At 38.6% G+C, this 27,437-nt stretch overlaps 1 protein-coding gene across 1 annotated transcript in view; it reads left to right on the forward strand.

The window, feature by feature from the left end:
• The first annotated feature begins 7,593 nt into the window (after window positions 1–7,593).
• The window catches only part of RNF217 (ring finger protein 217), a 49,776-nt gene continuing 29,932 nt past the window's right edge, over window positions 7,594–27,437 (forward strand). Inside the window, exon 1 of the mRNA XM_072408850.1 lies at window positions 7,594–8,439. Coding sequence (XP_072264951.1) covers window positions 7,828–8,439 — 612 coding nt within the window. The 5' untranslated portion in view covers window positions 7,594–7,827. The remainder of the gene's footprint in view (window positions 8,440–27,437) is intronic.

A 27,437-nucleotide genomic window follows, 5' to 3' on the forward strand; every position in this document is an offset into this window, starting at 1 on the left:
CATCTATCCTTAAAAAACAGTCCGGCTACTGGCCAATTTTAAATTGCTGAATCCTGAATTGCAGTATCTGAATTTTTTAAGACAATCCCAGTTTGAGCTTTTTGTCTCCAGTAAATTTGGGTCTAGCTTTGCCTATTAAGTTAACTTATTAGACAATCTCATACTGATGTGTAGGAAGAACAATAGATGTCGGACTACATTTCCCAGCATCCTGCATTACATTAAAAATGACATATAAACTGTAATTTAAAATGTTTCCTTTCAATTTGGCTGTTGGCTCATTTACAGTCATTTAAATCTCTCTGCACTGCCTCCAGCCTTGGAAAGCTTTAATAAATCAGGTTCATGGTGTTTACATGAGGAAGCAGGACTTCTTCTTGTAGGAGTAATTGACTGGAAGCAGTTGGTAGGCAATAATCTGACCGCAATCTGTTACCAGGTACTAAATGGCAGGGGAGGTCAGATGGTTTAAGAATTTGCCTTGTTTTATTTTGGGTTTAGTTAGCCTTTAAACTAATCCTTTCCACACTTCACAGATTATAGTGTATGCTATTTTACTACTCCACAAAAACAACCTGTCATAGGAGAGTGAAGCTGAGATTATGGAGGCGAGAGTGATGAATAAGAGACTCATATACACACCATGGAAAGAATAGGAACCCTGGAAGAATGGGAGTCAATGTAAATGTAACTGCTTTATGTAAAGAATAAAAACAAATCCCCCTCTAATTCCCTTAAGGATAGCATAATAATTTTTGAATGTGTCCACATGTTTGATACAAAGAATTTTGAGGAATAATTTGGGGAATATTCAGACTATTGTGCTATAGTAAAAATTTAGGTTATTCATTGGTAAATACTACTGCACTCCTATGGAAACACATCACATTGCACATTGGGCCTGATTTATTAAAACCATTCAAAACTGAGCCTGGTTTATTAAAGCTCTACTGAACTGTATAAGACAGACTATCGTGGGAGAACCTCGGTGACGGGAGAACTATTCCAGGTTTCCTGGATCACTCAGGTTCTCCAATGATAGTCTATCTTCTACAGTCTAGAAGAGTTTTATTAAACCAGGCCCATTTTGTGCATTGTAGTTGGCAAAAGAGGTTTGGATTTTCTAGTTTATTCATGTTATGTTCATGTTCATTCATGGGGAAATAAAACATCACAATGAGGGCCTTAATGCAACACACCTTGCATTACTTCTTTATATAAGCAATGCTATTTTATTTGTTTTTTCTGTATTTTCATAAAGTTTATCGTTATGCTGTAATCTGTGGTTACATTCATTTTTTTTATCTCCACCTTTGGTAACTTCCTGTCTCACTGTAAACTCCTGCCTTCTTTCTTCCAAGTAAAATAATATTGAGGCAAGGAGATAAATATTTCTTTTAACCCTCAAATACCTCTATCTACCACATCATATTGTATCTGCCTAAATGCATATTCTAGAATTTATTTTGGATGCCAAATGTTTTGGTAAGTTCAACTATTCAACAAATATTGTCCGCAATGATTGATTCTGCTTGATTCAGGTCAAGCACATAGCTCTCAGGGAACGATAAGCCACTATTACAGAAACTAGAGTTAGAATAAATGTTAAAATGTGTGTTTACTAATACATTGTAAGGCACCACTAAAATGTGAATACAACTTGTCACACAATACCCTTGGGAGTGCCAAGTCTGTAGGAGATCAGAATAAAAGTTTTGGTGTGCAAAGTAAAGGATAATGCTTGAATATGATCTGTTTTCTGGGTAACTGGCAAAATTGGTTGAAGACTGTCTGCATAAATTTTTTTCTTTTATACTAATGCATATAACACATTACCCGGGTTGTCACTATCAATTACTACGGAGCCCAAAGAAACAACTCAATCTTTTCTAGAGCAGACCATTGCTGGCCAAGACTCATCATAATCTTCGTTCTAGTGAAGAAACAACACAGAAATGGTTGAATTGATCAGTGGCAGCTTGACATATAAATGTGATCATGTGTACAGTAGGCAACTTGCCTGTGTCAATTTTTGTGCAGCTCTATGGGTAATATATGTTATTATTATTATTATTATTATTATTATTAAACTGCACCAACATATTACTCAGCCCTATACATTAATATGAGTTGCAAATGACAGACAGATACAGACAGTGACACAGAAGGAGGAGAGGACCCTGCCTGAAAGAGCTTACAATCTAAGAGGTGGGGGAGCAGCACACAATAGACCTGATTTATTAAAGCTCTCCAAGGCTGGAGAGGATACACTTTCATCAGTGAATCTGGTTGAACCAGCAAACCTGGAATGGATTTCCTAAAGTAATTTCCTATTTGTTAGCAAATGTTCTAAATCCTGGACCAGGTCCATTCCACGTTTGCTGGATCACCCAGGTTAACTGATGAAAGTGTATCCTCTCCAGCCTTGGAGAGCTTTAATAAATACAGCCCAATAGGAGGGGAGGATATGGAATGGTGGGTAAGTAGTGAGGGTTTAAGAGACAGAGGACTATATGAAGGCGAGTTTGAAAAAAAATGGGTTTTGAGGGCTCTTTTAAATGAGCAGAAAGTAGGAGTAAGCCGAATAGGAAAAGGCAGCTCTTGAAAAGTATTGCATGTGACGAGGTTATGAGTGAGGAAGTCATTAGTAGGTCATTAGAGGAGCAAAGAGAGGGTTATGTATATTTTATGTGTGTATATATATATATATATATATATATTCTGTTTCTGCAAGTGTTTATTGAAATCCCAATGCATTGATAAACCAAATTCATTGTTACTCATAAGCCTAGTTCACAACAACACACTGGGACTGAATAATGAAAGCTTTTCAAGACTGGAGAATATAGACTTTCATGGGTAAACCTCGTTGATCCAGCAAACCTGCGATGGATCCAGTCCAGGATTAAAAACATTTGCCAAATAATAGCAAAATAGTTTTGGAAAATCTACTCCTGGTTCTCCCATGATAGTCTATCTTATCCTATCTTAGAGAGCTTTAATAAGTCAGGCCCACTTTGTTAATGTGTTCTGAGCATAAATGGAACATACTGAATTTAAATGCAGCCCTATGTGTTACACTGCACTGTGATGTTCACTAGGAAAAAAAGCTGAAAATGAAAATGAGCTAAGACATCAATGTGCACATAGGTGCTTGGATCCAGCTCTAATGAAGAATAAATGTAGTCATTAAATGATCAATGTGAAACTGTTGCCCATATAATTTCTTTTTCACCACTAGATGTCACCACACTGCCACTGGGCCCAGAATGTAATTGACCTACCCTCTGGGGCAGTTTTAGAGTACTACTGATTGGAATAGCACCCACACCTCAGTATATTTGTGATGTTCAGTATTTTAGGAGCATCCCTGCTGCTAAAGGAAATGAGGAAGAGCCTATCCTTTTATAGGACTGACAGGAAGACCCTTGAGCATCATTGGCTGTGCTTCCCTTAGACATTTTTTATGTTTTCCCCTTTGTGCAGCTAGGGCAAGGAGGGCAAACTCTTAATGCTGCATTAGAATTAACTGCCTAAAAAGCAATTACTCCTGTTGTAAATACCATGAAATTGAAAGTACTTGACTTTTTTCACTGAAAAGAACTGTTTTATTAATGTTTATATTGTTTAATGAATGATAGTTGTGTGCACTCCAATCACTTCTTACACACCATAAAGATAAGATGATTAAGGCAAATGCAATAAGAAAGGATTAACAATAGCCGAAAGAATATATAGAGTGTACAGTATTAGCCTGTGATACAAATTAGAGCAGTATAAATGCAGAGAACTTATAAAGTAACAATACCTGTAATACTATATGTGCTGCAGGGCCCTTTCATTTAGTATGGCGCCTCCAATGCTGTGGGTGTACACACACCTGTGCTACAATACACCAAATCACACATATTGTGCTGAGAAAAATGATTCTGATGAAATAATATATATATATTATTTATATATATATATTATTTATATATATATATATAAAGGGCCACATGACTTGGTGTTTTGTGCAGGCGGGTATAATAAGGGGTAGTTGTTTTGTTTTAAATTGATTGGTGGGTGAGGGGGTGTGATAGTGGCCTGAGGGGCGGGTCAAAGGGCAAAGGATAAAAGGGGGGCTAGCTGGAGGGGATAGGTAAATTTTGAAGAAGTATAGCTGAGGAAAGGAAAGTGGCCACCCTCCCTCCCTGTAGTTAAGGCATTTGGGATAAGTATGTCATAGCAGCGTAGGCGGTTCTTTGGTTGGTCCATGGAAGTTAAAAATTCATAATAAACAGGGGAATGCGAACCCATTCTAGTATGGAGTTCGGGGCCAGTGGAGCCTCACAAGACACTGGGTTGTCGTGGGGGCAAGAAGGAAGAAGAGAAGGCCCACTAACAGTTCCCAAGCCAGTGTGGTAGTGGCTGGGAGCCTGTTGGGCTGAGCGGCGGTACCTTAGGAAGAGTTAGTAAAGTGGGGGTACTCTCGTGGACCTTTAAAATATCAAATTATAACTGTTTGAAGGTGCGGAAAATGTTTAAAATGTTTAAATGTTGAAAATGTGGAAATGTTTTAAATAGTGTGTTCTGTTGTTTTAGTGGTGTATGTAAAATGTTGATATTCCTGGTTGTAGCAATAAAATAGGCTGCTGTGGCTAAAAGTTTTTACCACAAAACAGTGTAAGTGTGATTATTAAGGTAATGTTGGTGGGGGAGAAGGGGTACTGGTGAAATTTTGAACGGGTTCATCAAATCTACCTTAGTCATGCTGTTGTTGTGGCTTTTATTGGATTGAAGTGCTAAACCAACCTGTTCAAAATACATGAGTTGCCATAACACAGCACACCTCAATTCACATAAAGTGTGAGAGGGCCTTAAATAATCTATCCAGAGATCATTATCCTGTGAAAGTCTGTAAAGCTTGCCTAGTCATGGAAACCAACCTTCAGGCAATAGAGAGTTTCTGTGTCCTCATTAAGGGGGATGGTGTCTGATGTGTGTGTCACAGTCATAAGGAAGATCTGATCATTAGTGTGCAGTGTGTAACATGACAATCTAATGTGCATGCACATGGCTAAACCAATGGGGAATCAGAGGGCTGCACAAAAGCCACAATACATAGTTCTGTCCAGCATACTACCGGATAGATGTAAGGAAGGAAATTACCCTTGTCTAATGTGCTAACCAGGAGTTCTCTCTTTCACTTACATTTAACACTTGGTGTACGTAAAATCAGCCAAAAGTGAAACACTCCTTAAAGGAGTGTAGAAAGGAAGGAAAACCATAATGTAGGACCCAATCACATCAATACAGTATTTTGCGGTGCAATGCATATTGTAATGCACATACCCAATTTCTTCACACCTGATTCACATATGTGTATGGTGATAAATTAACCCCAATTTTTTGCACTGTGCTGCCTGCAGGCATTGGATGATATTTAAAATGTAGCTTTGTGCCTTACCTTGCAGTGCGGCAGTGGTAAAACTTGTTACCAACACACTAATTTGAATAAAGCCTTGGAGATTACAGTCATTGAGTTGTTAAATTATGATGATGTGAGTTTAAGCAAATTAGAGGATACGCACCAAAAGCCAAAATGTTGCAAAGCATATTGGATTTTCACCTTACAAACACTGCAATCTAAAGGTTTAAATGAGAATCTAATTGCCTCCATCCTAAAACTGCAAAAACTAATTGAAAAATGCCTATAGGAAAAAAGTATATTTAAATGTATTAAATTAACGAACAAGGGTAACGTCACCCTTCTTTCAGTGATAAATGGATCTCATGAGAACACGCTCAAGTTCTGTGTTCAATCATCATCTTGTGAGTTTGGGCTACTTAGCATTCCCTGGGATCTTGTAGCAAGTAGTGTGACTTCACCCCCTGAAGTGTGGAAGCCAGGGAAAGATAAATGTCTTGTTAACTTTTAGTCCTTGCAGGATTTGTTTTAGCATTTTGGCACAGGGGAACAGAGTTAATAAAAAGACTTTGCTTGTGGTTCGAGGTTGCAGTGGCTTTCCCATGTGCATGCAAACCACATTAGGGGGGCATATTTATAGTTAAAAGTATATATGCCTGGCCAGGTTTAGGAAACATTTAGTACCCAGGTAAACAGGGAATGTAGAGAATGTTGGTACTATAATATCTCAAAGGTTTTGAGCAAAAGCTTCATTAATTGTTTGCCACTCACAGCTGTTAGTTCCAGGGTAAACTGTTATTAAAATGACTTTCAGCCATGTATCAGTGCCGAACAAGATATTTAAATAATGACTATTTCCTATGCATGTATGCCACTATCATACAGGATCCCCATGGGTCCTTATAAATTGATGAATGGGTGTAATTGTCACTTTATAAATTTTGTGAATAGCACAATAATACTAACATGCTATTGTATGTTGCATTATTATAGCCCGATCAATCTAGATGACAAACCACAATGTATATATTTTAACATACATGCAATTAATATTTTAACATACATGCACCATTATTTACAAGGCAGCAGTAGCAACCATCTGTGCAATATGATGTGCTAAAGCACAAAATGAATGTGTTAATTTTGTGCATAGTAGTCTAAAGGTACTCCAAAAGTAAAGGATTGGTTAAAGCCCAAGTAAACATTAATTTTAAACCAGCTTAATAAATATCTCCTTTAGAAGCTGCAGAGTGGAATCTTTGATTTATGTTGGGAAGTAGTGGTCTCCCTGCAGAGGTCTGACACATCAGAAACAGAGCTCTCCAATCAGAAATTAGCATGATCTTTGCCTATTATGGAGCTTTTTGTCTGTCCCAGCAGGGGACATACCTTACCTATAAGGCTGGTTCTACAAAGACAGAGGGGGTCCATCTCTGGAGAACTTACTACATAAAAGGATGAATAAGACATTTCACACTTTTTTTATTTATCAGAATATTCCACCTGACTTTAAAGCAGATCCAAAGTTCTGCATTCAAACTTTGAGAATGGACAGGTGATGTCTCCTCTACAATAAAACACACTTATATACCTGTTTCAATCTTTTTTCTTTTCGGTGCACTGAGCTGAACTTCATGGGCATTGCATGAAATCAGCTTTTTCATTCCAGCCTGGCCAATCTAGCTCAACCAGGACCCATCTGCCACCGACAGATGAGTATACGTTAAAATAATTGCGATCAGACAGGTAAGTTAATTTTGTTGCATTGCCTGTCCCTATTGCTACAATGGACCCAATAAGCAGAAAGTTTTACTTTTTAAAGCAGGGGTGGCAAACACGTGGATTGCGATCTACCGGAAAATCGCAAATGCAGCACGAGTAGATCCCGTTGATCTCTACCGCGCACAAAGTTATTATTGATCATATTTGATCAATTTAAAAGTAGCTTGCAAGCCAAAAAAAGTGTAGGCATTCCTGCCTTAAAAGTTCAGTTCTCCTTTAAACTAGCATGAAAACAAACCTTCAGAGCAGTTTATTCCAGGGAATACGGTAAGAAGACATTGTTGTTTTGGTGTGTGCGAGGATTACGGTTACACCTGAATGTCAGGCCGGTGTAGTAGAGAGAATACGGCAGTAGCTGAACACACTGGTCTAGCAGCTGCAGGCTGGCCCCGCCCCCTCAGTCCTATGCTGGCTGCTATGCTATCCCAGGGCCGCTTTGTAATGCTCGGGGGAGACGAGAGGAGCCGGGGAGCCTGCACATAGGGGCTATGCCAGGGGGGCTTCTGTCTACAGGAGGGTGTAGTGCCGTGCCAGCCCCGGGGACAGCAGTGCCTTGTGTGTAGCACAGAGGGGGAGAGGCCCCTGGAGGGACCCGGAAGCACAAGTGTGTGAGAAGTGTGTACTTGTTGTGCTGTATGGGCAGACGGGCGCTGGGAATGGGGGACCAGCATGAGGAGCTGCAGCATACACAGCACATGCACATCGCCAGCAGCGAGGAGGAGGAAGATGAAGAAGAGGAGGAGGAGGAGGAGGAGGATGGGTGCAGGGATGGGGGTGTGCTGGCAGACCCCTGTGCTGATACTGGGGGGCCCAGAGATCAGATGGACAATGTACCCCGCACCCCCCAGGATCAGCCCATAGATGCCCCGGGCAGGTTTACACGGGAGGTGATGATGGGCAGCTCGCTGGGGCACAAGCCTAAGAAGAGATGTAGCGTTCTTTGCACTGTATACTGCGTGGAGAGTGACTTGTCTGGGGACGTCCCCCCTCTGTACCCCGAGGAGCCCCGCACATTGCCAGACACGCCTTCGCGGAGCTCCTTGCACCGGCACAATGGTGAACTGGCCCTCAGCCCTGCCAGCCTGGAGCTTGAGCTCAGCCCCTTCCTGATCAGCAGCCTGGGAGATGCCAGCCATAAGGTGATGATGAGCTGCCGGGTGTGCTTGGAGGACAAATCCATCAAACCCCTGTCCTGCTGCAAGAAAGGGGTCTGTGAGGAATGTCTCAAGAGGTATCTCAGCTCTCAGGTAATGATCTTCTACAAAGCCCTCAATGTGTAGACCTGTGCCCTGGACATTCACAATGGGTGAATGTCTAATGTGTATAATGTCCCATTCTTGGCACCGCCACTCATCACATCATTTTAGTCCTAGTTTGATAAATTGGACAACGTTATTCGAGAAAACATGTCTGATACAACTTTTTTGCTTTGACATCACTGGTTCTTCTTCTGGATTGTTGTGATGAAGTTATTTCACCCTCTACTGCTAGTAGATTGTCCACCCAATATTGTTGTGATTTCAGTATCTAATGCCACAACTTGTCAGTTGATGTTCATTCGCTGTGTATTTGTCTGCTATTTACCAGATCAGGTGTATGGCACTGTTTAGTACTAGTTAGATGCCTGGGGCCCAGCCTTGGGCCCTTTTGTACTTGCTGTGTAACCTGGATCCCAGGAGTCAGTAAGAGGGCCATGAACACATAAGGCGCTGTAGTGGCCATGGTCTCTAGGAGTCTGGACCCCATTGCTCTGTAGTTGGGGCATTGATTTGTTAAGGTGCTGCTATGGTTGTGGCCTCTAGCAGTCTTTCGGCAGGTTTGACCCCAATTGCCATGGGCATTTTGGAACTTTATTGGCTGTAGTTTCTAGCAGTAGTGGGATCCTTATTAATGGTCTCTAGCAGTCTTTACCCCAGAAGATTGTAGTATGGGGTATAATGGCAGGGGTCTCTAGCAGTTTTTACCCCAGTATTTGGTAGTATGAGGTATAATTGCGGGGGTCTCTAGCAGTCTTTACCCCAGTATTTGGTAGTATGGGGTATAATTGCAGTGGTCTCAAGCAGTCTTTCAGTGGTGTTTAGCAGTCTTCACCCCAGTAGTTAGTAGTAGGGAAATTAATTTGTAATAGGAATGTCTGTCAGTGGTCTCTAGCAGTCCCAGGTATCCCAGTCCTTATCTCTGACAGTCTTCTGCACCATGTCCCCACACTCCAACCATTTCTGTATTATGTCGCCAGTCTGGTTCTTCTAGTAAGTCAGCATTCTCTGATAGTCATCTGTAGCTTTATATATACTGCATTTTTTGTAGGGCTGTGTTATCAGGGACTCAAGCCGTGTCCCCATATACCTCCTAAGTTGTCATTCAGCTCCTTAGACATTTGTTTTTTGTGAAATGACTCTGATTTGACCCGCAGTGTCACAACACTGTAAGGCAGCAGATAATATTGCAAAATATTATAGTATTACAACATTGTTTATTTTAATTGCATCTAGATCTTACTATTGTGTTTTTAGTTTCAGCTATCCCCTTTGGTTTTGGTGGCAGGGTCACTTCCTGTGTGGTGACTTCTTTATCTTCTTCTGCTAGTAAAACAACATGTCCCAGGCACACAGCATGACTCCAGATAATGTCTGAGGATGTGGACATTTATTTTCTTTTGCACTAAACATGTTCCTTTTTTTCAGTGGTCTAATGGCTGGTTATTTTTTGTTTGTTTGACATTAAGGAAATCACAATAAGTATAAGCTGTAATTAAAAGCAAAACATTGCTCAACATCTGATGGGAGTTCTTGCAATATTTAAAAACATTTTAGGATGTGAATACATTGGAAAATAAACTTTGTAATGTTCACACTCGCCAATGAACCTTGTTCATTTAGCTCAGAACTGCGGGGATGTTATTTTTATCTGGATACCCGAGCTCATAGGGGGTTGTTATCTATAGCTGCTCTGGTTTGTGTGTGTCACCCCTGAGAATATTTGTTTTAGCAAACTTCTGTAGGTTTACACTTCATAGTGGAGCTCTTCTATGAAAATCCAGTACCTATTCACATGCTGATTTCCTGATGCGTTTTACCTTGTATTATTAATAAACAGGATTTATATAGCGCCAATATATTACGCAGCGCTGTACATTAAATAGGGGTTGCAAGTGGCAGACAGATACAGACAGTGATACAGGAGGAGAAGACCCTGCTCAGAAGAGCTAACAATCTAAGACCCTTTATTTAGAATGCTACAGTCACCATTTTTGTGGTTATGATAAATTGTTTTAAGTAAAACATACCACTCCTTGTGTGTATTGGTTCATAGAGATAATCAGTTCCAGGCTTACTCATTACTGCAAGACCTTAACCTGTTAATGCTCGCATGTGTTAATGCAGTCCACTCATTTTGAGCACACAAAATACCACACCTGTTGCATTTTTTGGCAGTGCAGCACCCAGTGTCAGATATGTGTGTTGTAGTGCAGGGTGCTTTGAGGTACCATCACTTCAAAATCAAGCACACGGTGCCAGAGTTAAAGCGGAACTAAAGTAAAAAAAAAAAAAAAAAATCACTTTCACCTTTAATCCCCGAAGATCTGTTGATTCATTAGGAAGTTTCTTCAATCTGTCCTACGTCATCACTTTATCCTCCTTCGGCCTGGCAATGGGATAAGCACTAAGCGTTCCATCTACTTCTGGGTTCTTCTTCACACGTCACCCAAGCTTGCACTGCACAGGCACGAGATTGGGTGACATAGATGAGGGGGGTGTGGATCTCACTGCGCATGCCCGCAGAGCCTCCCAGGATATCTACATCACGCATCCCGGGAGGCTCTGCACTCCCAAAGGTGCAGTACGCTACCCCTTTTTTTTTAAAAAAAATATTTTAAAGAATATTTCAATATTTTAAAAATAAAAAGGTGTTGCACGTAAAAAAAAAAAAATACATTTTTTTGTTATATTAAAAGGGGTTGTCTATACTATATACTATACTATTTTATGTAGTAAAAATTTGGAGTTTAGGTACACTTTATTGGGCATGTTACCACAGCAGATGTTTGAATCCAGCCTTGGGGCCACTTTTTGGTTGTTTTGGGTTCGTAAAGGACTCCCACGTTTTTTATACGGCGTGCCTCACAGTAGAGCTTACACAAAATGATGTTTGTGCTGAGAATGTAAGAATATACTGCTATCTGGCCTCCTCTTCCACTGATCTTCAGGCTTTGATGGACATATCATATCTGGGCTGCTTGGTTTGGATTTTGAGTCTGTGGGAAGATCTGTCTCGGAACTATGCTATCTATACGTAATTACAACAAATATCAGCAGTTTTTCTAATATTACTGCAGAGGTTATTTGACCTTCAGGTGCAGGCAGGTATAGGTTTAGTGATGATCTAACCTACCCTCCGATAACCCCATAGTCTAGTCATGCAAGATCATGCCTATATTATCAGCACCATACACCTTCTTATCATCTGAAAGTTATTTTTTTAAATCATTTTGATGGAAAAAGTTAAGTTATCCAACATTTAACCCAGTTTAATGTTTGCTATGCCTTGGTTTAAAACATAACCGGATATCACCACCAAACAGTCCAAATGTACTACAGGATTCCTGATATGAGAGCCACAGCTCTGACTTAATGATCCAGTGAGGACTCAATTTTGCACTCTGACAACACTAAATTTTATAAAGATCACATGCACCCATGCCATCCCCTATTATTTGTAAGTCTCCTACTTTCCTTGGGCGATCACAGAAAACCTGGTCCCTAAGAACCATGTTGGACCACCAGACACCAGCGCAGTTTGGACCTCGGCATACTGCTGGACAATGGCACAGTAAAAAAAAGAAAAAAGTTAGCTTCACTTGACTTAAACTAGAAATGTGTTAGTTTTTTTGTGTGGCGCATGTTCTTAAAGTCATGTAAAAAATAGTAAAATGTTTACATCAATGTGCACAAACATTGAATCATCCAAACAGCACTCAGGTCTTTTGATACTAAACACTGTTAATCAAAGGCTGAGGACATAAGCAGTGCATTGTGACAAGACTCTCATTTCACGTAGCTCAATATAAATTTCCAACATCAAGAAAATATGCCAGAATTAGAAAGACTTTAATTTATTCAAAAATGACATCACCCACATAAAGATTTAAGGCTTGCATTGGAACAGGTGCTTCTGCACACAATGCCATATGTGTGTTACATGGATAGATGCAGGGAATCGGGACTGCACTGGACATTTGTGTAATGGTAGTGGGCTTTTATGTGTTTGTTTTATATGATTGACAATTCAAACAAAATCTCCCTTCTCATGGGGGTAAACTTTAGAGTCAGAGGTAAACATTATGGATATCTAATGTAACTGCAACTGCCATTATGTTCTATTTACGTAAAGCTGAACTCAAGGGCAAAGGGTATATAGAAGTCATTTGTGGTGGTGAGCTTCTACCAAAATCAGCAAATGTGCGCAGTATACTTTACAAATATAGTACAGACTTACCTGTTTGGTGCCCTGCAGCAATAACAGATTTAGGATCATGTCCCCGCCACTTCACCACCGACTCCTTGGCTGATACGTGGCTCCCCAGCAATCCTCTTTGACCACCTTTTCTTTTCTTTCTTTCTTTCTTTTCTGTACTCCCAGCCTATAATGTGGCAGATTTATGTTCTGTCTCTTTAGCATGTTCACTGTCATCACATTTGCATTCACCACAATCGGTTGAGCCTTGTCACCCATTCCTATTTTATTCTGATCTCCACTGTACAGGTAGGTAGAGGCAAATTATATTAGAACAGATGTATGTAGTTAAATTTTATTAATGACTTTTTTTTTTTAATGAATACATATCTGCTGTAGTAACTAGTTTAATATCTGCACATAGTACACTTTAATTCTGGTCACTCACAGATTCCAGTTAGGTCTTTTAGATAAACACATCAACTAACCCCTGCTAAGTGTAAAGGTCTACCTGACTACAGAGGATTTGCGATCTTGGAAGTCACTATGTTTTGTTTTAAAGGAAACTGGAGCAGAGAAAACATGTATGCTGACCTTGCCGACCCCATTTTATTGATCTGGTTAGTGACTCAAAAAAGTATTGTTGGTGTTTAGGGGCTGTCTTAGGAAACCAACAAGTCATTTTTTTTTAGCAGATTCAAAGGCATGTTGTAGGTGAATAGAAAATCAATTATAGAAATGAAAATTGTTGCAAGCAAACATTTAAAATATTTGATTGTCTTTGCTTTTACCTTTTTTTTGTAAATTAATAGGAGTCTCATTAATGGTTTCAGAAGCAGAGATTGGCAGTTATTTATGATTGCTCCCCAGAAACTACAACATAAAAGGATGTATATAGTCAACGGATGTTAGATGACTGGATCAGTAAGATTTCAGATCAAAGCTTCCTAATGGGAATAGTGATCTGACGGGTTAGACGATGGTGTTTTTTCTGTTAATAAGCCAACACATATCTTGGCTGCTTCTTTTCATGGGATAAACCTAAACATCAACCCAGACCAACTTTTAGTGTTTTTCTGCCTGACCACAGATTTCTCATGTGCTTGTCCTTTCGTTATTGTCTCAGTTCCCAGGTAAACGGTAATATTTACTCTTTCTACTTTGGGAATGATGCACAATGACAAATCTTTATTTGTTCTGAAAAAAGTGTGACTCTTGTGAGAAAGCAGTGACAAATAGCCATCAATGAATATGATGTTATGTATTTCTATCTGACTCTTGCTTAGGCCAACTCAAATGTAGTGAAAGTACAAGAGGGCTAACAATGTGGATCTTGTTTTTAACATTCCAATTGGCTAGCTAGAGTGTAGAAGCTTTGCCATTTCTCACCTCCGACACCTTTGTCCTCTCCTGTCCCATCTACTTGAATTTTATGTTGGCAGTACTATCACTAACGCAGCTTCCCTAGTTGCCCAGTGGCTAGCATAGTCTGGCGATGGTAGTCATTGAGACTGGCTCATGTGGCCAAAGTATGCTGTTTTTCGCCCTGCTTATATCACAATGATTAGGGCACTGACAGGCCCAGAGAGGAAGAAAAAATGCAGCAGTGGGTACGCAGGACCTAAAGGTCTATGCCAGCTTGTAGTTTGGGTCATACAGGGGCAAACAATCTTGCTAATATCGTGGCTGGCCAGTCCCTTTATCACCAGCTATTTCTTGTGGCAAATAGTTACTCAATTATATCTTGTCCTAGGGATAAACATTTACCCTCAAATGAATGAACCCTACTACTTGGGTTAAGGGATTGGGCCAGGCTACCTGATGACTGGAACTGCCTGCCTTTATGTGACTCAAGTCTAAGGAAGTCCCATGTCGAAACACAGCGTACATTTACAGGTCAGGACTTTGCAGAGTCCTCTGTTCCCGGCCATGATCTGGCAGCGGTGGTGGGATTGGAAAAACATTTGTTATAGTTTGGACCCAATTACCTAACACCCACCACCCGTTTGATCCTATTTATCAGTTAAAGTACTCATTACATTGGGAAGATGTGGGAGGGTCAGGGAAAAGGGAAAATATCTTCTCATAATATCAACTGTCCATGAAAAATAATTTTTTTTTTTTTTTTTGCACATGTTGCTGATAGTAGCCACTGGTTATGTATCTTCATCATTTGTGCAGCTGCAGTTATTATAAACAAAAGTGAAAGTCTTAGTACACACTTTCAATTACTGCTGCCCACACTGTTTGGTCCTCATATTACATTCATTACGTTCATTACGTTCATTACAAACAGTCCATTTATTTCATACCCAGTCCAGTACACTAAAATTATTGGTAAAGTTTGTGTGGCTGGATAACCATTTCCTTATCAATATACAAAACTCCACTTCCTTACCAGACCAGTTTCTTTACCAGAATCTAACATGTTTGATAATTGTGTAAAACTACCAAATTTTTGGTAGCCGTGACCAGTTATCAGATATGACTAAGCAGGTTTTTTTCAAAGAATGTTCTCCCTTTAGGATCCATTTCTTAGGGCAGAACTGAACCATTTTGATAGACTTGTTTATTGTGTGTTCTGTTCCTGTCTTCCAAGGTAACAAAGTTGAGTGGGGCTTGCAGTTAAATAGTGCAAGTTGCAGAATATTTACTTACACAGCATCTGCTTTTTCAGATAGCAAAGGCAAAGTGTTTGGTAGCTGAAAGAAGCAAAATTTTTTTTTCTATGGGGCTGTTTTGTTAGCGGGGGGACATTTGGAACGCAGTAAAAAAAATTTAATGGTATTGTTGTATTTGCTCCAGTCAAAAGTGTAGAGCAACTGACATGATTGTCACTTACAATTGGCATTATTATTTACCAGCAGTTTCATTACTACTTTTATAGACTCATTTATAAAGGGGCAATCAGAGCAATCATCACTTTATAGATCTCCACTTTGATAGTGCTGAATAGCAAAATAGAGATCAGTGGGTTTTTTTTCCCCTCACTTGGTTCGCCATTTTTAAAGTGGTTGGGGTATATGAAAGTGAATGAGCTATGTTTACCACTTCCAAACATGACAGTCAGTTTTTATTTTAAGTGAATAGAGCAATTTGATTGCCAATTAAAGTACGAGGATCCAAGCGCGGAAAACAGAATCTAATTGACCCTTTCAAATCTGGTGTTTTAAGAGAATGTAGCACAGTGTGTTACTTGATCACTGGTTCTTTATCAATATGATCAACTGTAGCAAAATGGTAAGTTTCCTTTATAACATATTTAAAAAGAATGTAATGTATTTTTAGTAAAGGGAGTAAGCATTGACAGCTTTTATATTAAAGGTTTCTATTAAGCTATGTTTTGCAAGACTGATCCTTCCTTCTAATTCACTTCTCACTTAGAAGAGATAACGAAAAGTGTGTGTGTGTGTACATTTGTGTCACCTCCTACCATCAGCCAAGTATGTTGTGATCCCAACACTTTTTAACACAGGCGAATGACTCTTCCCCGCTTATTCTTGGAGGGGGAAGTCTGCCTGCTTATAGGAAGCTTACCTGTGCAATGCATACAAATACCAGCCTTCTGTCAATTTTGCAACTTTCTATGTAAAAATCAATAATTACAAATTAGTTTTTCTTAACCTGAGGCCTGCAGATACATTAGCACAAATCAGGGCCATGTACAGATGCAAATCTCGCTCCATCATACTTTTTCTTCCTTTTGTCTCTACCTGTGCAGTCAATTCCCTTTGAGGCTGCCTCCCAAGGCAAAAGTTGCCCAGGAAGTTCCCCCATAGGAGTTTGTAGGGTTTGCCTGCTCAGGCACAGAGAGCAGGTGGAAGACCCAGGCTGGAGTTTAATAACAGCAATCCCTACATCTCTGTATTCACTGGAGTCAGGGGAGGGTTGGTAAGTAGTAAATTAAGGTGGGGGTGGTTGCCATAGAACACGTATACTTAGCTTTTATTCACACATGTCTACTATTCGACTAAAGCCTTACATTGACCTCATGTAGGTGTTACAGTTAAAGCTTCTTCTTTTTTTTAGTCTTGGGGGTCTGTTGTGCTGCCTGGTTTGTGTTATTTTGAGACACAAGATGTTGTTATGTTTCTGTTTTGGGATGGGCGATCTAGTCTGTCTGCTTTAACCTGTCATTGTGGCATTATATACCCATCCTAACACAAGGGTGTATCATGGAGAAAAACCTGTTTCTCTTTGGATTGCATAAGCACAATTTTGATATTGTCCAGATGCATGCCGCTTCTGTGCAGGGTTTCATATATCATTACAAGTCTGTTGTATAACAGGACCATCTTGCCATAGTCACATAATAAACTTGGCGGAAAAAGAGACAATTGTCCACTAAGTTTGTGTTATCATATAATTTTTTTTTACTACTACAATGGGGAACCATCCAAAAAAAATTATACTTTTTCAGCCAAAAAATAGTTATTAATATGTGGCAAGAAAACCAGACAACCCAGAAAAAACTGATGCAACATACAAACTCCATTTAGTGCGATTGGTGCACCAAAGGAGCAGAGGCTGTTCACTTACAATAGTGAACATTGGTATATAAAGCAAACCTGTGTTCATTTTGAATATACAGTCATGTTCTTGAAAAAATGCTTCCTAGGATTGTGTATGATAATGGTGAAGCCACAGAATGGTAAATACAAAAATGTGTATTTATCTTTAAGTTAGTTGGGTTACGATTGTAAAATGTAATTTACTAGTGAGTAGCTGAACCAAACCATGGCCCATAGTCATACGTGGCTTTGCTTGGCACTGTAGTGGTCATAAATACTGAAAATGATTTCTGGGGGCTTTGGAAGACTGTAGATATCGTAGGGTTCTTATCTAATATAGAAGTAAAACAAAAATTGCAGTTTTGATGAATACGCATTCATCTGTGATTAAATTTGGCACGTTGATGGCCATCAAAAGCTGTTTGTTATCCATCATTACTTGTAGTGAGTGGACTATGTTATTTAGTGTTATTGTGAAACTAGTTTCTTTTTTATGAGGTGTGGCAATTTAGAGAATTGCCAGAAACTTTATAAACAAGTAAATAATTAAATGAGCTGTGCACCGAAGGCAGGTAAGGCCGGTTCTTTTATCCTGCACCTTTTAAATTGCTAAATTTAGATTCTGCATATAAATATCCCAGCCCTGCTTGTGCCAAGCTATTCTTTCTAGTTGCACTTCCACACATTATAGTTAATAATAGACCGTTTTTGTTCCAAAGTGACTTACATACCTGATGGTGTAGGCTTAGAATTTTATCAGATAAAACAAAAATTCTGAAGGCACAAAACTAAGGTTGTACACAAACAAGGAGGTGTTGATAAGGCTGTGACCTGCCATCAGATTTTTTCAAAAGATCCAAATCAAACCAGTTTTTCCTGATAATAATTGTTAAGTCTAAACATCATTATATAAATCTTAGAAAAGAGGAAGACCATTGGATAAAAAGTCAGCCTCTGCAATCTGTCTTCCTGACCTAATGCTGGGGAAATGAAATCACTAATTTCAAAATGTACCGGTATTTATTTACTTTCTATAGCATCAGCATATTATGAAGCACATTACAATGTTCAATAAATATAATGTATGTCTCTTGTGTTCATAGCTTTCTAATACAAAACGTGTTCTTTATTTCCACTTTTGCATTTGGAAATCTATGGGCTAGTATTGCCATATGTATGTGATGAGTGTGATGCTATTACTGTCATTTACTTAGGTCAGCCTAGTTAGGTGCAGTCATTATTGGCTGTTTCTAAACCTATAATGACCTATTTATTTTTAAATGCTGATTAAAACAAAGAAAAAGTGTGTGTATATTATATTTTCCCCCTACATGTAAAGTTATATTTATCATTTTTAGCATTTCACTCATTATTTATTTAAAAAGTATATCTTGCACCTTCAATAACCAATATGCAGACCTTGAATTGGGGAATTTCAGATTCCCTTAGACACATCTTAAACTCAGAGGTTGTCCGGTTAGACTTCTAAAATCTTTATTGATTGCCCGTCTTTTATGGCCTCAAATACAAATATACAGTTTAAAAACTAAATCATTAAATTTGCTTTCAGTTTTTAAACTCTGACACAATATCAAATATTTATTATATTGGACTTAACATTTGTTTTACATTTGATTGTTGCATTTGTTCCCTTTATTTCAAGCAGTTTTTCTTTTATTCTTACATGATGATTTTCCAGTAACACCATATCTGTATATCTGTGGAGGGGGATGTGTTGTTTCCCTAATGCAGCCTTTCTCAACCTTTTTAACATGGGGGAACTTTTAAAATAACTTTCCAATCTTAGAAATAACTTCTAGAACTTTCAGGCCCTTCTATAATTATTATATTCACAGCTCACAATATATTAGTGTGGTGGTAAGAATGTCACTATTAAAGATAGCCAAGCATGTAAACTGGAATTGTAATTTGTAATTTATCTCAAAGAAGATTCACTTTACATAAATAAATCTACCAAGACATATCCATCATCTGTACTAGGTTAGAGGGTTAAACCACCAGGTTAGTCATTAAATAAAAATGGAACGTTGGCCATTCTGAAATGTAAAGGTTATTGCGGCTTTACAGCAGAATCCTAAAACATTTTTTTAAAGTTAATTATTCATGTCTGTCCTTTCGATTTTCTTTTTACTTGCTATCCTTTTTTTTGAAGAACAGCTAAAAGGTCAAATCTGGTGTCCACTACAAGCCAGTGTAACTAAAACAGACCTATGTATATCACTGGTTTCCATGGCATGGAAAAACAAAATGGATTATTTCCAGGATTTCTGAGCTCCATATGCCTTTTGATAAATTGTCTTTGATAAGGAAAGTTTATCAATATATTTTACAGCTCTTTTCCCCTTTAGTGCTAATATATATTCTCACATCCTTGCAATCAAAATTATATAAACTATCCAGAGTTTTACTGTTCTCTATTTTAGTGGAAAGCTGTGAAAAACGCAAACACAAGGCTTTTGATCATAGGACTTCCGAAATTTAATTTCACAATACTTTGGTTTGTTTGCAACTTTAGTTTAAACTACGGTGTCTAAAAACCTGAAATGGTAAATTTTAAAGGGTTAAGAAAAAACAAGATCAGCCTAAAAAATGTATCAAACTATATTTTCTTTGTTTAAATAGGACAGTTGAATCAGAAATGGCAGCTGGAAATGAGTTGTGCTGTTTAAACGATTTCTGGACAGTTTTCCTCATTTCAGTATTCCCTGTGAAGTTAATATCAGAATAGTGTAACGGTGACAAAAAAACCCCCCAAAAAGCACCCATGTAGGCCCTGGTTTAAAACCACTTGCTGCTCAGCCAATAGGCACACAAATTAGCATTTGAGTGTTGTTAATTAACCTGATTAATGCCCATTTCAAATGCAGTTTCATGTTCATTAGTACAAAGGTAATGTGTGATACCATGGGTAATTTACATGTGTCAGGAAAGAACCACCTGTGGATCTGGTAGTACCCAACCAGCATGAGGGAAAAAGCATCTCATCACTATGCTATCAAAATATATATGCATATAGTGTTGTTGCCCAGCACCTTTTAGAGGGGCTCACCTCCCAGCACTTTTCAGTGACCACCTGGCTGTTTTTGGGTGGTTGCTGAAGATTTGAATCGCAATACAGAGGCTGTCACCCACCTAAAATTGCTTCCCACCCAGCCTAAAAATATTTAGGCACTGTTATGGTTAAGGCTTAATGAATTCCATGCTCTTAATGGGCGTTACATAAATTTAGTAAATCTGTTACAATCTGGCTAAAATTGTAAATTAAGTAGAATGTAAATTTTGTATTTTAATCTGCATTGTCATATTTATAAATGTATGTCCCTCCATAGATAAATAAGATCAGAACTTCAGGAACACAGATGCAGTGGATATACAAGATTGATAAGTCTGGGCCATGGCGCGTACAGTTTATCTAGAACTACCGGTCAGCCCCTATGTTTACAGTTTCCGTGCTGTTCAGTAAGCCCGTTTGTATCTTTAACAATCAGTTCTGCTCATTTAAGCTTGTGCCCGGTGTGCGTGACTCATCACTTCTCCCTTATGATTCAATGAGAAAAATCGGTTCTGTTTTTAGACAGCAGAAATAGGAATATGACGACAATTTTCACAGGAACCTATGCAGTGTTGCAGTTGTTCTTAACTATAATTGTTCTATATCTTCTCAGATTTTAATATTAAAGGTAAATAAGAGCCTCACTTGTATATTTTAATTGTATAAGCTGGGAAAAATAATGGATTGCCATTGTAATATATATTAGTTGGTATGTGAATGGTTTTACACAGCAGCTCCTGTTTCCCATGGCGGCCTGAATATAAATGTGTTTAGATGGGTTACATTCCTTAGCAGCTGAATAGACTGGTGACCCTTGGTGCTCCTAACAAATGTTACAGTTCTATCCTGGCCATGAGAGCATTTTATCAGGCTGTAATTGTTTGGTCGTGTGCTTTGACAAAGAGTTTCCTAACAGCAGCACAGCCCCAGAAACTGCTTTTCATTGGAACAAAAGGTGATGTGTACCATACTGTACTCTCGCTTCACTGGCCTCAGTATTTGCTTTTCTGTGCTGGTGACCAGGGTCTAATCTGTTTAAACCGTATCAGGCAGATTGTTACACAGGAAAATGTTATTCAGACAAGTTTTAGTTCTTTGTAGGTGCATCACTTTATGAAAGTGAATCTGCTTGTGGTGACAGTTCTTTGAAGGACTAATACATTTGATAGTGTAGTTTTAAAACATACTTTTGTAACATTTTTCCTTACACCTAGTAAGAAAGCTTTAGGAAATTTTAGGTGCTCCTAGACTAGCAACCGATAGATCTGTAGGTTGCCCCATGGAGTCCTATGTGCAACGTGGCTAATGATGCTCAGATCATTTATATTACCTATAGATTTCAGCTGTGTACTGCCAATTTAACGCATGACCTTTTTTCAGGAGTCAAGTGTTTCACATGAGTGCCTGCAATAATCCCACCACCCTCCACCTCCTAATTGTGGCATTTGTGCCCATGTGATATTTAGATCCTTAACCCTGGTGTGCAGCAGAAAAGAAGGGCCAGGCACCTTTCTATCTGATTTAAACTATTAGCAATGCTTGTTAACCTCTAGACATCAGAAACATCCTAAAAATTGGGAACATGGCAACCTTAGTTTCACACACTTAACATATTTTATGTTGCTTTACCCTTTGTGTGTGTGCAGTCCCAGGCAGGCAACTGTGATTTTTTTTTAGGCAATTTCTTAACCTAAAACTGAACAATTAACTCTAATATCACACAGATTGAATAGATGAATACAGTGTGTGTAATTGATGCACATAATGTGTTTTATGGGCCAAATGTAGTTGTACACTACAATATTGGGCAGCGTGGTGGCTCAGTGCCTAGCACTCTTGTCTTTGGAGCCCCGGGTCCCAAGTCACTATTTGCAAGTGGATTTCCTCTGGTTACTGTGGTTTCCTCCCACATTCCAAAAACATGCAGTTAGGTATTGGCTTCCCCCCTAACCCTAAATAACCCATATGACTATGGTAGGGACATAGATTGTGAGCCCTCTGACAGTTAGTGATCTGACTATGGACTTTGTAAAGCGCTACATATTATTTCAGCGCTATAAATACAGGATATTAGATTTTCTTTACTACCAAAGAGCAATGTGTCTTCTGGAATATGAAAAAAGTAGGCCAAATGTTTCCACATTATCAGGTTACCATGAGAAGGGAGTGGGGTAGACGGGTGTAGTATTGCAAATCCTGGAAGGAAAAACATAAGGTCATGTTACTTGTAAGTATTTGTATTTAATTTTTATTTCTGACCTATATCCTCATTCACTAGCTTTAATACAAAAAGACTCTTGCAACATTTCATAGCTGTTGTAAGCTAACATAGCTTCTTCTTTGCTGCCTTTAATGGGTTGTAGGTAACATCATGATTGATGCCACCCAAGAGGCCATTATTGCTATACTCGATGTGGGGGCATCTATGTACCGAAACCACAGCTTGCAGAATGCCCTTTGGGAGCAAAAGGCTATGTATGGCGGAATAGTTGTCAAGTGTCCCATGTGTAAAAGAACAATCTTTAATGGGAATGCCATCCCACCTGGTGCCACTATTCCAGTTATATGTGCTTTGTATGCGCAGAATGCAGTATTTAACTTACAACAAGCACCATTCAGTAGATTGCCTTGTGTTCTCTGTGCGCAGAGTTTTCCATGGTTTTGAATAGGGTTGTGGCATCAGAGTCAGTTAATTTTTGTCCAGCTCCAACCCCAGGTACACAATAATTGCTTTTGAATATGAAGCCATATTCCTGGATTTAGTTGCTGGCTATAGTCATCCATACATGTATAATTATTCCAATAGTATTGTTGGGAGCAGCTTTTTCCTAAGTCTTCATAATAAGTCTTCATAATAATTGCAGAGGCAGCACTGTGAAAAACTAAAAAAAATGTCTCCCAAGTATTTTCAGGATATACATATTGGTTTTCTAATAGGTGTGTAAAAAGGTCTAATGTTTTAAATTTGACCCAGACTCCGGTACCTGGGTATGATAGTGCAAGTGTGAGGATTTTTACGCATTATTATGTGGAAAGTTGAAATACTAATTGTCAGAGGTTTTTATAATGCATGAAATGTCTCCAAACAATGGTGATGTTCTTATGGCTTTTAGAGCTTTGATTTGATCGGCCTTGCTGTTGAAAATGTTGTGAATGGCAAGTGTAGATTGGACCTTGCTGACAACAAAGGCTGGCATCCTAAGGCAATGTTCACACTCGCCATTAGGTTGTGGTGTTTTTACCGCTTCCTTATTCTCCATAGAGAATGAATTGGGTTGGCAGTGAGCGGTACACCAGCTGTGGGGAATCCTGCTGGATAGCGCGATCCTGAAGCAGGTCCGAACCAAATTGAACTAATTGGTACAATATATTTTAAAACTGAAGAGGATAGTTTAGCCTTTACTCAGTTGTTTACAAACAAATATACAGATTGGATAAAGTGATTTATTAATAACCTTCCTGGAATTTTAATTTCACTTTTATCCATTCATTCAAGGTGAGCTGTTGATAAGTAGGGTATGTTTTGTGGTATGCAAGCCTATTATTGGTTATAGAAAAACAAAATATATACCCAATCTAAGTTCATTCTTTCTTCTCCCTGCTCAGCCTGGTTTGCTTCCAGACACAATTTATTTTCCTGTTTCAGATCATGACATCGCTGGTTACTTGTATTACAAGTAGTATTTTTTACTACAATGCTATATATTTTTTCTTAGTATTTAACCCTTTTCTATAGAATGCCTGACCAAAGTAAGGGAATGGCAAAGTTTGGTATTTACAAAAAGTTCCTGACTACATCTTAAGTATTCAATGCTGCCCACTACCTTAGTCTCAAGGGTAATGACTTTCACTACAGCCTTGTTAACATATGTTATCATAAAAATCATTAAATCCAAAACCCAGACATATATATGTGCAGCTTAGTTTACATAGACAAATCTTTGAATGTGTTTTAAATAAAACTAATGTGTGTATGTATTTGACCTAAGCTTCTTGCAAACCCCTGTATAGTGGAACTGTAAGATAGCAAGCGGTAACATCTTCCTAGGTATGCAGACTTGTGTAAAGACTTTGTGTAAATTTCCAGGTGTGCTGTGATAAGAATTTAGTAAACTAATTGTGATTGTAGAGAAGTTAAATCCCAGGAGGATTGTGTCCCTTTTGGAAGATTTTTCCTCACCTGTTACTATGATACCAAGTCTAACTTTCTGCCTAAGGCTATGTTCACACTTCAGATGACTCTTGCCCAATACAAGGATGGATGACTTCAATGGAAGTGAGGGGAGGAGAGCACAGCGGGGTGCAGCTTGCTCATTCTCTCTGCAAAGAAAAGAATGATGCTGTACGTACAGGTCCAACCCTTACCACACTTGATCCAGCATAAAAAATGCTTTACATGCACTTTACATTGAGATGTAGGTGCCCTATGCAATAATAACAAATATATACATTCCAAAAATTCCTTTTAAGTATCCACTGTTCATTGCTGTATATACATATGGGCCAATATCTTTGTATATTGTGCAAGATTGCATTTGCCCCAGTGGCAGTTATAGTTCCTAAAAGCCTAAATTGTATTTTTTGGAAGGCTTTTTTAAATCTTATTCCAAAGATTTATGCAGTGAATTATGACTGAGCTTTCTGGCATGAGGATACTTTATGACTTCTGTAGCTGCTAATCTGATGCATAGTTCCTTGGTTATGGAACCCTTTTGGTTATGGAAGCCCTTGAAAGAAGAGGTACGCTTCTAGTGTTCAGTATCGGTGCGCCATTTAATAATTGTTGTATTCTGTTTACATCACTTGGGTGACACAGCATTCTGTAGATGTGGAAGTAATGATTCAACAAGTACTGAGGCTTTTGATATGGGACAGCATTTCACTCTCTCAAAAAGCCCCTTGATGTATTCAGCCTAAAAGAATGTTGGCAAATAAGATCTGTACTGCTTTACTATATATTAATTTTTACCTAAATTAATTTTTTAATAACTATTATTAATATAAATAGGATTATCATTGCGTGAACTGGAGGTGTTCTGTTCAGAAAAAGCATTAAGTGTTAAAGTGGAACTATTGTTCTTCGATCAGACAGGTGTTTGCTGCACAAAGAGGGACAGGTGATGACCCTTCTGCAGTTACTGTTCTCACCTGCCTGATCGCTTACAGTAAGAAAGCTGCTCTGCTAACCACTCCCTATAAGAATGTTCATTGGCTGCCTACCATGCCAATCTCTTTTATTCAATACTTTGAGTACTCACTGACCTGGAAGACATCTGATTTTCTTGATTTGTGTACTTAGTCCAGGTCAGTAACCTTGAAATATGAAAACTAGTTGTTCATTTTTTTCTCTCCAGATAGTGGGGGAAGAATAAAAACCTACTGGGTCCTTTTTTCTGTCTGTCTGCCCAAAGCTGTTTTTTTTTACACAACAGTGCGAGAAAATATCCACCAAATGATGGCAATTTCCTTTTAGACATTTGTCTTGGAACAGATGTTCCATTTGGATAATAAATGCCTAACAGTTAACAATTTTGGAATTATGCTTACTTCCTGTCTTGCTGTCAATGTGGGGTGAGTATAGGTGCATTGGTCCCTTGCCTGCAAGTTAGTTGTTATATGTATGAACAGTCAGCAAAACAGTTGGCTTTGGGGTATTGTAGGGATTGTGCTAGTGAACTTTTATTGTCTCTACTCATGGCATGACCATCAGTCTGGATTAGTCTTATTTTCTAACTGGTTCAAATCCTTTTGGTGACTGAGCCCCATACTTTACTTGTTTTTAAAATACCACTTTTGAGTGACTGGCCTGGGAACTTTAACTTGTTTCTGTCAGATTGTTGCAAGCAGACCCCTGTGCAGCTGCTACAAGAGCTCATACTGAGCACCGTGACCCATATGACCCTTGGGGCTGTGATCAGTTTATAGTCCTGCATGACAAACAAATAGGACTTCTGTTACATATGGACTTTTGACCACTGTGATGACAATCCAGATTACTGAAAACTAAATACATTCCTAGCAAACTAGTTCAATTCACTGATGGAGATGTTTCATTGGGATGTGACCCCCTAAAGGAACTCTTGTTAAATTAACTGTTACCTCTAGGAAAGCCTTCATCAATCCAGGCCATTGATAAAACATGTGTAGAGATTTCAACATTTTCACCATCTAGATCTAATGTGTCATGACTATTCTTAAATTCAACAGTGAATGTGTGAGGGTGTCTCCATTGATTGTAAAACCTAAAATGTGGCAGCCAATATCACTTATTTATTAGGACAGCATTTGTAGTTGGACTGCTATGGTATTTCTCAAAGATTGGAAAAGATACAGTCATGGGAGAACCTGGTTAATCTAACAAACCTTGAATGGAGTTTCTAAAAATCTTTTGCTTTTGGTTGACGATTGTTTTCAATCCTGAACCAGAATCATTCTAGGTTTGTTGGATCACCCAGGTTCTGCCATATTCTATTTTATCCATAGTCTATTTTTATTTATTTTATAGCTTTAATAAAGCAGATCCTGTTTATTAAACATGGCTTAGTATGTTTTTAATAGCCACTATACTGTGGATCTGCATAATAATAATAGAAATGTAATTACCCATTAGTAATATTACTAATTATACTATCATTACCCACTTAGTGTTTTGTCATCCCATACCAAGGTCCTGTTTCTATTCATTCTACTAGATAAAGCTTTGTGAGACTTGGGGGATACATGGGAAATGGGGACATGGCAAGCATCTTGTATGGAAATCACATCAGCAGGCAGTAGGAATGGTGTAGGCAATGAACTTGACTGGAGAACCAAGTGTGAAGTGAAAGTGTGGTTGAAGGTTTGCTTTGGGACTCATGAAAGGATAATAATGGGGACGTGGGACACATTCAGTTTTGTTTAGTGTGTGCAGCCAGCATATACCATACGTTCCTAATGTGTACCCTGGGCAGTATGATAATATAGTATGTTTGATGGAAATGACCATATTTGTCAGAGACTGATAGCAATGGTAAAAGCATTTGTTTTAAGGTAAGCAGTTCTATTTGATTTTAACTAACCAGCTGCAGCCTCCAGAAGCTAATTTTGGATATACTTGGTAGTATGACAGGGGGAAATCCATTCTCTTCTTGGTGACATAAGAAATCTATAGAAAAAGGTAGAAAAGTACCTTTTAATATTTCACAGCAAACATTTTCCATTATAGTGT

This window comes from Pyxicephalus adspersus, chromosome 4 (genome assembly GCF_032062135.1).
Source record: "Pyxicephalus adspersus chromosome 4, UCB_Pads_2.0, whole genome shotgun sequence".
NCBI lineage: Eukaryota > Metazoa > Chordata > Amphibia > Anura > Pyxicephalidae > Pyxicephalus > Pyxicephalus adspersus.